Here is a 12,077-nt window from a genome sequence, read left to right as displayed (position 1 = left end):
CTAAAACCATTCAAATATTCTGTCGTTGTAATTACTGTAAATCTCGAAGAATGGTTTTAAATATATTTATTTATTTTTAAATAGTTTAAAGAGTCGAAATTGGCTGCAAAATATTTTTAATTGTAATTGCTTAAATTTAATTTTGTTTTTTAAGCTAATTCTTCATTTAGGATTGCCATTTTTGAACATAGAATTCAAAATTGTAATGCTTGTACTTCTTAAAAAGTCTCTACTGAGTATCTCGTTTTTCTCACTGCATCCACCAATGGGTTATCGATCGATAATTCCATTTAAGCAAATGCCCGCGCTGATTACCAGAATTGTCCAAATTATATGTGTGTGGTCCGTCCCCCGGTCCCCGCTCTCTCCGGCTCTTGGCCGCGTGAGTATGAATTAAAAAACTGTACAAGTTTCCACAAAATCAACTCGAATGCAACTCTTTTTGTGTGAAACTTTCGTAATAACAGACGCAACTGCTCGCCGATCAGAAGAAACGGGGGCAGGACACTCACTCGTGTGTGCGTTTGTCGCTGGTGGACAACCCATCCGATCCGAGCCCATCCCATTCCATCCCATCGGAGCCACATCGAGAAGATGTATTTTCACTTAAACGCTTTACTCGTCGAATAATGGCTTTAATGACTTTAATGGAGTTCCGACCATTTGGCCTCCGGGCAGCTGCACGGCCCATCTCCGATCTGCCCTGCCCTGCCCGGCTTGCCTGGACCTGGACCTGGACTCTTTCGTAATTGATGAAAGTAGATGGCCGCCGGGGAGAGGCATATCCAGGATGCTCATGTGAAATGTATATAATTTGTTACTGTTGTTTTCTCTTTAAAATGCACTTGAGTGCAAAGCGCATAAGAATGATAAGTTGCAATGAGATTCAAATATAAACAATATGGAGATTTGTCCGCATAATGCCAGCAGCTAGATTAATTATTTACAGCTTTGTAGCTTTTGAGCTTGCCTCCAAAACTCCCCAAACCAAAATTGAAAATTAGAAATAAGGGAACGCAAAATTCTCTTCTAAGAGTAATGTTTGTCGGGCACTCCACTTGGGTGACATAAATACAGGTCTACGTCACTCACTCGCTGACCTTGAAGCAGCAAAAAATGCGGCCAGCAGAGCGACAACTGTTGGGTAAAGGTAAATGGTAAATGGCAGTTCGTAAAAAGAAAGAAGGCAATAAAGAATACAGGTATGGCCAAAAACGAAACGAAACAACGGAAAAAACGTCATCGCACGGCGATACAAATCAAAAGGTGCAACATAAAAAATGACATTGGGAAAGCAGATAATTAAGCAAAGAAGGAATGGAAGGGGCAGGCGAGTCAGACGAGGAACGACAACGGGATGCCTGACCCGTGAGTAGAGAGGGTGGACAGGGAGAAATGCTGCTGCTGAATGACAAGTCGCACATTTTCAAAGAACAACCAACAAAAAAAAGGAATAGACAAGAGGAAAAACATTGGAAAATGCTCATAAATATCCACAGACACATTCATAAGCGAGCGGAATAGAAGAGAAAGGGGAGCGGAGTGCATGGAGTGCAGAGGAAATGGCCAAGAGCAGCTGCCGGAGGAGGCGGTGGCGGAAAGCAAGGGAGCAAGGCGGTGCGATGATGGACTTGTGACTGGGTAGGGAGCAAAGCGAACGGCACAAAGAGCCAAGAGGGAGACGAACCCAGAGATGTATTCCAAAATTAGTCAAACAGACCGAGTCAATTAAAATGAATGAGATGCTCTGCAGGGGGAATTTATAGAACCGCTTTTGGGAGTGGGAGTGGGACTGAGCGAGCAGACGGCTACTTAAAAACGCATTTCCCGGAGGAAAATCGTCTTAATACAATATTTGTTTACGAAAACATTCCCAGCGGCCATTCAGAATGTCGCAGTGCAGAATTTATAATGCCAGCTCGACCAGTGCGACTTTTTAATTAAGATTCCGAGTGCATCGCAGAGCCGAAAAATGCTTTTATTATTTTAATTACCCATTTTGGACTCAGCTGGATCGGGGCACTCAATATTAATTTCATAAAAATATCTTGCCGGCAGCCATTTCGGCTTCTGTTCATTATTGTCTGTTGGAAACGTGTCTTTTGTTTGCTTTCCCGCCAGCTGGGACCGGGACCGGACCGTACCCGAACCAGCCCCAATCTGGAACCGAAATGTTTTCTTTACAAAAAAGAACTCCCAACACACACACGCACACACACACCAAACATTCATGGGATAGATACGCATTTGTTCGACGTTCGATAAACATTTATTGGGCAATCCAATCACGGAACTCACGTCCCCAGTCGTGACAGTTTCGTTAAAATGTTTTTTCTCCATCTGACTTATTTTCTGTGTTGGGGTTTTGTTTCGACTGGCCATTCGAATTCCACAAGAATTATGTTTTCTGTATGAAAAATAAATAAATAAACAATTTCGAATGCGAATGGTATTTTAGCTATAGCTATACAGTTAGTTAGCTTTTTTTAAACGAAATCGAAACTGAATTTCAATTATATATGTATGTATGTATGGCCATTATACATAACTAAACATTAAATAAAAATGCAAATAGATTATGTACATTAAAAAGTAATTATTTAATTTATTTTCGAGCGTGGCAAAAGAAATTGACAAGCTTTTGGGCAACATTATACACATACATGTATATATTTTTGTATTAGAATCCATAAATAAAATATAAAAGTCAAATGCTTATCAATTTTTACCCAATAATGCCACAGGGGAATATCAGCCCCTTATCAAAATAACCGAAATTCACATTCCAAATTTGTAAGTGTGTGTGTGTGTGTGTAGGAATAAGAACAAGCTTTCTGTTTCGTCATTAAACCCCTGAAGAGTATACAAATCTAAAGAGGTTTAAATAAAAACGATCGGCATTTTGCATATTTCATATAATATATTTACATAAATACATACATATGTATAACTAGAGAGCATTATTGTGTTTATGAACATGAAATACTTATGTACTTACAAACATTTATACATACATATGTATATGTACATATATATGTATTTATTTTCTGAAAATAATTCAATGTACAGAAATGTACTACAAGATCCAAGTATTTTACAATTGAAACAACATACAAACAATTTACAATATAAACCTCAAGGAATTCGAAATTCCTAATAGGGACTCCCCTACGAAGCGAACCTCCAATTTAACGATCCATTTAACGATCCACAATGTCATTCATAGGCACTCGAATCGACATTAGATTCAAGAGGCACCCGAAAAACACTTTCTACACTGTCCTACTTTGGTTTGATGGGCGGCGGGGTCAATGTCAAGGCAAAGCCGCCCCTCGTCAAGACGGTGATTAGACGCATAATCTTTTGGGGCAATTTGTCACCGCAAGGAGAGGGCGACGGCAGGCGAATGGCCACTAAAAATCATTTAAGGCGAAATAAAAGTATTCTTTATGGCCTTTTTATAGTTGCTGCAACAATCTAATAACAATCCAAATAATTATCCAAACAAACAATTCCAGCGCCGCCAAAGCGACGGCAAATGTCAAAGCAGCAGCGAGGCAGACAGCTCTCGGTTTCTGTTTCTGTTGCTGTTGCTGCCACAACGGACGGAGGCCCAAAATGAGCCATAAAATGAACATAAAACCCCAGTGCGAAATGCTACTGCGCTGGGGCCAAGACACAAGCCACACAACGCTAGGCCACGCCCATTCGCAGCGACGCCACGATGGCAGCGCAGCGCAGCGCACACGGAAGCCATAACGGGCAAGCAAAGTGCCGATAACTCAAAAGCAACTGTGGGAAAACGGCCATACACCAAAACGGGGCGGAGTCTAGAGTGGTCTATAGTGTGGTCTCTTTCCCACATACACACACGTACCGTGAACCGGTCTTCTTGCTCTTTCGGATTTTATTCTCGTTCGTGAGCTCTCTGCCACCCCCGCGCCGACGCCATAACTGTCGTCGCTTATGGCCATTGTAAGTGCGACTGAATGTGGCTCAATTGCGCGAAGAGAAGAGAGCAAGAGCTCTCACCCTCTCCACTCTCTCTCTCACACCTTTCTATTGTTGTTCTCTTGTGATGTTTGCCGGGGATTAATTAGTATTGATTTAATTAGCCATTGACCACTTGACTGCCCGCCTGCTCCACCAGAACTCCATTCGATTTCTTCGCTCGTCGCTCTTTGAGATGGCTCTTTCCGGGGGAGCTTTTTTCGCTGCTCTCCTCCGCAATGCCCGAGTGGCGAAGGAATGCGGGAGAGAGCGCCAAAAAGCGCGCGCATCCTCCATCTGGGCACGGCTGCGAGAATGGGACATAAAATGTGCCAGGCAGTTAAAATGTAGATTTAAGTAAGTGGAAACGAGATCGTTACGTTGCGCATAAAAATAAAAATCATTGTGCTCCGGCACTGATTGAAATAAGCAGAGGGAGCACAGCAGAGTGGAGCTGAAAAGAGCGCAGCGCAGCGCACACAAGAGCAGAGCAGGCGATGCGTCGGCAACAGGCACAAAATCGAACCAGTTTTCCAGCTTTTCCACTCGGTTTTCCTTTGAGTGGAAATGCGCTGGGAGTTCATTCCGCCCTGGCCCGCGGCCTGGCCCGCGGCCTGGCAGGGGCTGAGGGAGGCCAGCACGTTGCGAGTGGATTTCCCTGTGCTGTTATCAATCACAGCACTGCTCCGAGGCGGCCTAGCTACACCTTGATATAACCTCAAACTTGTTTGTTTCTAGTTTCCCACACCCCCTCCCTCTCCAGCTATTCTGCTGTTCATTCTGTGCTCTGCCCCCCGTGCCCTTCTGCTGTTCGTGCTGCGAGTATCTTGTTGCTCCGCTGCCATGCCGCTTTTTAAGATTCTTTTCATTTTCATTTTATGGTTTTTATGCGGGTCTTTATGACTTTTATGGGGTTTAGTGCGTGCCAAAAACGAACAGCAGCAACAACCACTTTTAATTGAATAATGCCCCAGCGGCCGAGCCCGGCCGACGGCGTCGGCTGTTTGTTGGGTTTCTTATGGCCGGGCCGTACATAGTTCGAAGGCGTCGGCGTCGCGCCGGTAATTAGGCAGAGATAAACATTTAATTGGCGAATTCAGAATTGGAAATAGCCGTGAAATCCCCCCTAACCACTCGCATATGCACTATAATTGGGTCAAAGAACTGAAATACGGGTGCGTTCGGTGCAAGCTTTCCTCCCTTTTGCTTCTTGGGTGGCCCTTCTCCTTCACCCTCCCTTTAGATTATATTGGATTTATGAAATGTTTGGGAAATACACGACTTAACCCATTCGAATATCGACATGTGAGTTGGTTTGATCGGTTTCTGCTGTTTGCCGTAAGAACTTGATTCCACTGAAGCGAAGCCCACAGAGAGACCCATCCGAGTGCTCACAAATCATAAATGGGTGCTTTAATATTAATGTTTTCATGCGCTTGACTTCCATTACGAGCATGTGGTCGAGTGCAGGAAAGAGTAAATTGATAAATTATAAAAAAGAAACTTAAAAATATAAATAAGTCAGGGCCGCAACTGTCGCAAGAGGAACCGAGGAACCGAGGAGCCCCGGCCAATTATGGCCCGGAGAATGGGCCCAGTTAATTGCAGTTTTTTAATATCCTTGTCCCCTTTCTGTAGGAGCGATCGGGAAGTGAGTGTAAACACGACATGAAATGTGGCCATCGCCATCGCCATCTACTTACCCTGAAACATGCCGCATGCCGCATGTCTCGGGCCCCGCGCCACACGCCACTCTGGCCACCTCAAAGCGGCAGTGGCAGATCCAGACCCCCCGCCTGGCCCAGGGGTCCTGTCCTACTCCTTTAGGCTGCCGCGTGAAAGGATGAAATTTATGACAGGCCCAGGCTCATGTAATTGCCACGCAATGCTGTCGGATCGCACTCGGAGTCCCGCACTCGCACTCGCTCTGGCAAGGTCCGTATCCGAGGTAGACGGTCACACAATTTTCAATTTGCTGCAATGGAAAAGGAAACAACAAAAAACATAAACGGGAAATATGAAAACGTCACAAACAAAACAAACAGAGTGCCTGCTGCAGTGGCACGGCACCGCACGGCACGTCCTGGTCCGGTCCACGGACCGTCCAGCCAGTGGACGCATGTGGCGCTGCCTGCAGTCAGTCGCTGCCACGGATCGGTTACGTGGAATGTCCTTTTAATGGACTTTACACTCTCACACTGCGCCCTGGCCTGCCCGGAGATCCTTTTACAAACCTTTTAGGTTCCACTCGCATTCCGCGCTGTTTGATTGCCGTGAATGGCTTGCTGCATGATTTTTATCCTTTCCGCTCCGTTCTTTCAACGTTACAGATGTCATATTCATATAGTTGCTGTGTTGGTTGAGGATGAGCTGGCCCAGGCAATTATGGGACAGGAGCTGACCAACTGGCAGAATCCCTACCGGATGGGATAGGAATTTCAATCATTGAATATCTAATTAATATATATAATTTTACTGACGAATCCATATACGACTAAATAAGTGGAATAATACATTTAAAGTTTTGCCATGCAGTGACACTCATTTCCGTTGACACGAAGTTCATTGGGAGGAGATCTTCAAGTTATCCCTTACAACACTCTGTCCACTGTTAACCAGGTTTGTGGCTCTTTGGGGCTCTCTTCAGCTACTCCAGTGACTGGACAACTCGAGAGGTCAGAAGTGGAACTGGAGAGTCATGGCTGTCGCTCCGCAGAGCCAAGCTCTCCGGCTCTCGTGGTGGGCAGACAGATGCGATGGCGGCGTCAAATGTAACGCTGAATTTATTACGGGGGGACTTTATTTATGCGCTTATCGCGCTGCCAGTTGCCAGTTGCCGTTGCTCTTGCCGGCCTTAGCACGTTGTCAAGTGTTTATCTTGGCCTCGGACCCGCACTGGTGTACCCGGAGCCCAAACCAGATCCCGCACTCGGCCAGAGCCATAGCCGAAATGAAATACCAAAAAGCTTAACATGGAATTTATGGCTGCACCTAAATCATGCGTCGAAAAAACAACAACCTACGAATATGTATGAATGTATGCACGAGTATATGTATTCGAGTGTGCGAGTGTTTCGGGAGTGAGTGTATGCATGAATGAGCCTGTCGCATGATTTAGGGGCCCCGAGTCGCAGTCGAGAAATTTAAATAATAAATATTTCATAGTTACACAAACACACAAAGCGAGAAAATGGATACCCATCCCGAGTCCCAGCCCCGGCCACAGCCCCAGCCCGACTCCAAAAACAATTCCACATCCAAATCGAACGCATTCGTAAAATATTCAAAGCGAACGCGACTAAATCAAAACATTGTCGAAATAAAGCGTTTGAAAATTGAATTTCGGTTTCTTTGGTTCTCTCTCTGGCTCTGGCTCTGGCTTCGTCTGTTTGTGTTTCTGTTTCTTTTCAGTTCATCTCCGGCAAAATTGAAAAGCATTTGTAACGGAAATGAAAACCAATCCAATCGTTTGCCCCACGCTTCAGGGGAGGGACTCAACAGACAAGACTCAACTCGAATCGAGTCGCTTGGGTCTTTTGAATTTAAATTAAGAAATTTATCTTTTGAATGCGTCCTCCAATGTGCCTCTCCCCTTGTGGCCTTTTGGTTGCTCCGCTGTAACTTGTCTGGCATCTCCCACCTTTCGGGCCAATAAAAACGAAATGAATTCCGTTCGCTTTGTTTTGGCAAACGCCTCGCTTCCAGTTCTAAGATTGCCATCAAACCGAAACCAGATACTCCGAGTTTTGTTTGTTTTTTATGAATTTTAAATTATTTGCGAGCTTTGTTGTTGTTTCTTTCCCCTGCGAAACGGGTATCATGAAGTTATTAAAATTAGCCCGTCGAGATTTATTTAATCGGGCACTTTTGCACCTTTTCATTTGGGCCTCGAATCATTTGTTGATTCGGAGAAGCTTCTAACAATTTTTAGCCACGCAGAGGAGTGATTTCGGACGGTTCAAAATGGCATTTATGGCCGACTTCATGGCTAATAAAAATTTGCATTGTCTGGCCACAAATATTATTATTTGTCAACTGGCCGAAACCAGATCGGCTTCGATCTGGGACAGGCTAAGTCCGCGGAGTCAGCCATAAATTAGCGACACCAACTGCCACAGAATTTGCATTCGAAATTACGCTTCTTAAAGATAAATACCTTAAATTGGTTGTTATTTAGAAGTCCATAACATAAATTGCAAAAACAAATAATGCCATTTGTCAATGGGATTACGCATTCGGAGCTGCGACATCTCCCCAGCTTTTATTGCTCCCAACGTATTTGGCATACTAAAATCATTTCTTAATGAAATCCGCTAATTGGTAAAGATCATCATCAAAAGAACAGTTATTGAACCCACAATAAAGTTTAGGATCCGATTAATAATACACAAGAGAACACACTAGGACTGACGACCCAGATATTAATCACAATTAGATTGTGCGCAATAATATGGAATAAAGCAATAAATAAAATTAGATTTTACTCCACGGTGTTCCCCTGTGCAAATTTAACACTGTACATTTCATTGTCAATTACAGAGAACACAAAAAACACAAATTTCCTTCACACTCGCCTCTTTCTCGGATAATGCTACGGATGTGTTTTCCATTTTGGGCGTATTTAAAAATTCCAAACGCGTTTAGGCGAGTCCCCAAATGCATGTGCACGAGTATGTACAGACGTGTGCAATATCTGAGAGCACATGAATCGTATTATTTATGAGTCCTTCTGAGTGCCCGGCCCAGGAGTCGGGTTTTTAATCAGAAGGGAACCCTGTATGGAGCCGAGTATGATGCTGATGATATGTGGTGAAACGGAGATTGGCAAGTGGGTCAGTGTGCCTGTGGGGTAGAACGACACGAAGGATATTTAGGCCACTCGACCGTCCCTGGCCAATTTGTGCCATGTGTGCGATGTGCCCAACTCTCTCCCCTTTTCATGCAGAGACGCCCAAATAAAGGGCCCAAAACCAAAGCACAAAAAACCAGATGCAGACACGGTTCCAGTTTCGGTTGCAGCCAAATGTAGGTGAGGAGCGGAGCGGAGGGGAGCGGGAGCAAGCCCTGACCGCTGGCCATTGACCGAACCCAGATCCAGACGTAGACCCACACGAGTCTCTGGGCCTGCTCGAAAAGCTCATTTGCATATTCTGCAAACGGTAACGCAACAGAACCAGAAACAGGGAAAGTGTTGCCTGAAATTGCTTCTCTATCTTCGGCCTGTCTGTCTCTCCGAATCTCTTCGTTTCTCTCCGTGAGTTTGTTTTTTAATTTCAGCTGCCATTTGGGTGTTGGTTTTTCCAATTAACAGAAGAATTTTTCATTTCGTGAGTTATTTTTTGTGTTATTTGCATATACTCCTGGTTTTTGTTGCCTCGTTTCGATGGCAATACTTTCCGCACCGACCCTTTGACCTCTTCGCATTATGGGTCTGGAAGTCCGTCCATTGGTGGATGAGCTATGCCCTACTCAGAGCCTCCTACCCCCACCACCACCGATTGCCATCTAATTAAATGAGTTATGGCGCCGGCATAATGCCAGTACTTTGGCTTCAGATAAACGTTTGCCGCCCAATCCCGCCCAGGAACAGAGCCGTAGAGAGAAACAGGGCCAGAGATACGGCTGCGCCCTGGTCTGGCGATTTACGAGCTCGAATTTTGCATAGTTTGAAATGGCACAAAGCACCAACTTGGACACAATTCATTTTCCTCGGCATACAAATCTCCCTTTTTGCATTTGGCGGCCATGAATCATGGTTGGCAGCGGAGTGCAGCCCGAGGGCATGCAGTTGAAAAATATCAAACTTGCACAATGGAAAATGCACGGGGAAAGTCCTAGATCGAACACACCCAATGGCACCCAATGTGTTCAGGTAAAGCGATTCACTTCGCGTCACTGTTACACCTGGAAATAAATGTAATTGAGAACTAAATCCCGATTCCCGCGATAAGTATCCACTGTCCCACTGTACTCTGATACTGTGGGCTTTATCCCGTTCGGGCGCAACCCGTTAAATTCCAGCCTGAGCCAGGCCAACCTCCAACTTCCAGTTTCGGGTTGCATCGGAATTTATGCACATTTTATTGACCAACGCAGAGACAAGGGAAAAGAGCACTGCGGAGTCAAAGTTGGGCTGGTTGTTGCCACAACAACGTGTCCAAAAGTGTTTTATGGCCGTTGTGGGCGCTCAAGTGGCCATTTTGGGTCGACCCGGGGACTGGCAGGAGTGTGCATATGCACTCCACTCGCCGGCTTGTTCGACAACCACTTGGTCGGGCCGAGCCTGCGGAGGAGCCCAGCACTGAATACAGATGAGCAGAGGAAGATGAGTGCTGTACTAAATACTAAACACTCTCAAGTATTTGCAGCTCTAATGCGGCGCTGATTTATGGCAGCTGCAAGGGGCTTTGGCACTGGAACTTTGAGCTAATCCCGCAGTTGCAATTAATTGGAGTCGCCTGTGCCTGTGCCTGGGCCGTGTCAACGACCTTCCGCGAACGAAACTGTAACGATCCGCGCACACAAAAGCGGTTCAAAGTCAAAAAGTCAATTAGCTTCTGATGAAGAATACAGCCCGAGGCTGGTCCAGTACGGGACCCGCACCACAGCGGATACGTAAAAATACATTGAATCGGGGCAATGGAGATGCGAGTCCCCGCCGGCGGCTGGATGAAGTGGAAATCTCGTTAAAAGTCAATAACAGACGCCATTAAATGTGCATGAAAATTAAATGAAAACGGCTTGATGATGCGGCCTGCGGGAGGGTGCGAGTGGGGGCGTAGTGCAGAGCATGGCGGAGCAGGCAGACACGCGACCACTTGAACTTGAGGCAGCTGGGGCAGGCAGCGGGGCCAGTCATTTGAGCTGACCCCAAGCGGGCGGACAAGCAGAGTTCAGGTTCAATGGCATCCCAGCGGGGAAGCAGAGTGAATAATGCGATACGGAATTCCGATAAGCCAACTTTATTCGATCCCTCCACCATCTGTTACGATGCTAGAGCGAACCAACATTAACCTAATCAACGCGATGTGTGTGTGTGTGTGCTCTAATTATAAATGGGACATAATTACATACATACGAATATGGGAATGAAAAGGAGAGAATTCCTTCCATACATTTATCTAGTTGCCATATTTTTATTCGGGCGATTGTAGTAGGCGTACAGAACCCTTTGCAAAAGTCATTTGGATCCCTTGATAAATTCAATACACTCATAGATCTCGGACGGATCACAATACTCCGCTCTCCAGGCAAACAAATAATACAAAAATCAAAAATCAAATACTTTATACGCAACATACATTTCTGACAAGATGAATCGTATTCTGGAGGATGTCATCCATAAGAACGCCGCGACCGTCGAACGCATCACGAGCGAGAATGCATCTGGATACGTGGTGGCAGACAATACGGCCAATGCCGTGGCCGAGACCTCCTTCGACAACACCGGGGCCCAGGCGATCGTGAAGCACTTGCACGGGGTCCTCGTCAGCTCGTGCCAGAGTGTGATCCGGGACCTGGATCCCACCAACAAGCTCTGCTTCCTGCGGGTCGCCACGCGCAAGTTCGAGTATCTGGTGGCCCCCGAGGAGTATTTCACCATAACCGTGGTGCAGTAGCCGGCTGGAGCTGCAACTGAATCGGGATCGACTGGAGGAGGCGTTCGTTTTATTATCATGTTAGAATCAACTGTTCCGTGTGTGCGTGTGTGTGTGGGTCCAACAATATAATACAAGGAAGGGCATCCTGCCGTCGTTTATGGGGTAACGATGAGCTGAACCTGAACCTGAATCCTTTCAAATGCTAACTAAATTCAGAAGAATGCTTAAATCAACAGTGCGGGAAACGGCCACCCGAAAATCCTTTATAATACCCTGGCGACGTTCCGATCTGGATTATTTACGACATGGCTTCATCGGGCAGGGCAGGAAATTTATCTGTGAGAATGCGAATGCGGCTTTCTAATGCGATAATTCAAAAGATTTACTTCTGTCAACATGACCATTTTGTAGCGAGACAGACCTTAGGTTTCTCGATTGGTTTTCGGGGTGGAAATGTGGCCTTTGACCTTTTTGCTTCTTCCATCT

The 12,077-nt window shown here is 45.6% G+C and overlaps 1 protein-coding gene across 1 annotated transcript; it reads left to right on the top strand.

Annotated features, from left to right (window-relative positions):
• The first annotated feature begins 11,180 nt into the window (after positions 1-11,180).
• On the top strand, positions 11,181-11,797 carry LOC111071092 (dynein light chain roadblock-type 1). The gene has a single exon (XM_022362214.2). It carries the CDS (start codon positions 11,304-11,306, stop codon positions 11,607-11,609), a length of 306 nt encoding a protein of 101 aa, XP_022217906.1. The 5' UTR covers positions 11,181-11,303; the 3' UTR covers positions 11,610-11,797.
• Positions 11,798-12,077: the final 280 nt, after the last annotated feature.

The sequence above is a fragment of the Drosophila obscura genome, unplaced genomic scaffold (assembly GCF_018151105.1).
Source record: "Drosophila obscura isolate BZ-5 IFL unplaced genomic scaffold, ASM1815110v1 contig_192, whole genome shotgun sequence".
Classification (NCBI taxonomy): Eukaryota; Metazoa; Arthropoda; class Insecta; order Diptera; family Drosophilidae; genus Drosophila; species Drosophila obscura.
The sequence above is the reverse complement of the archived record's forward strand: the minus strand, read 5'-3'. Positions and strand labels throughout refer to the sequence as shown.

What these genes read in the sequence shown, in the direction of transcription:
- LOC111071092 (XM_022362214.2), top strand. Translation starts at nt 11,304, where the DNA reads ATGAATCGTATTCTGGAGGATGTCATCCATAAGAACGCCGCGACCGTC.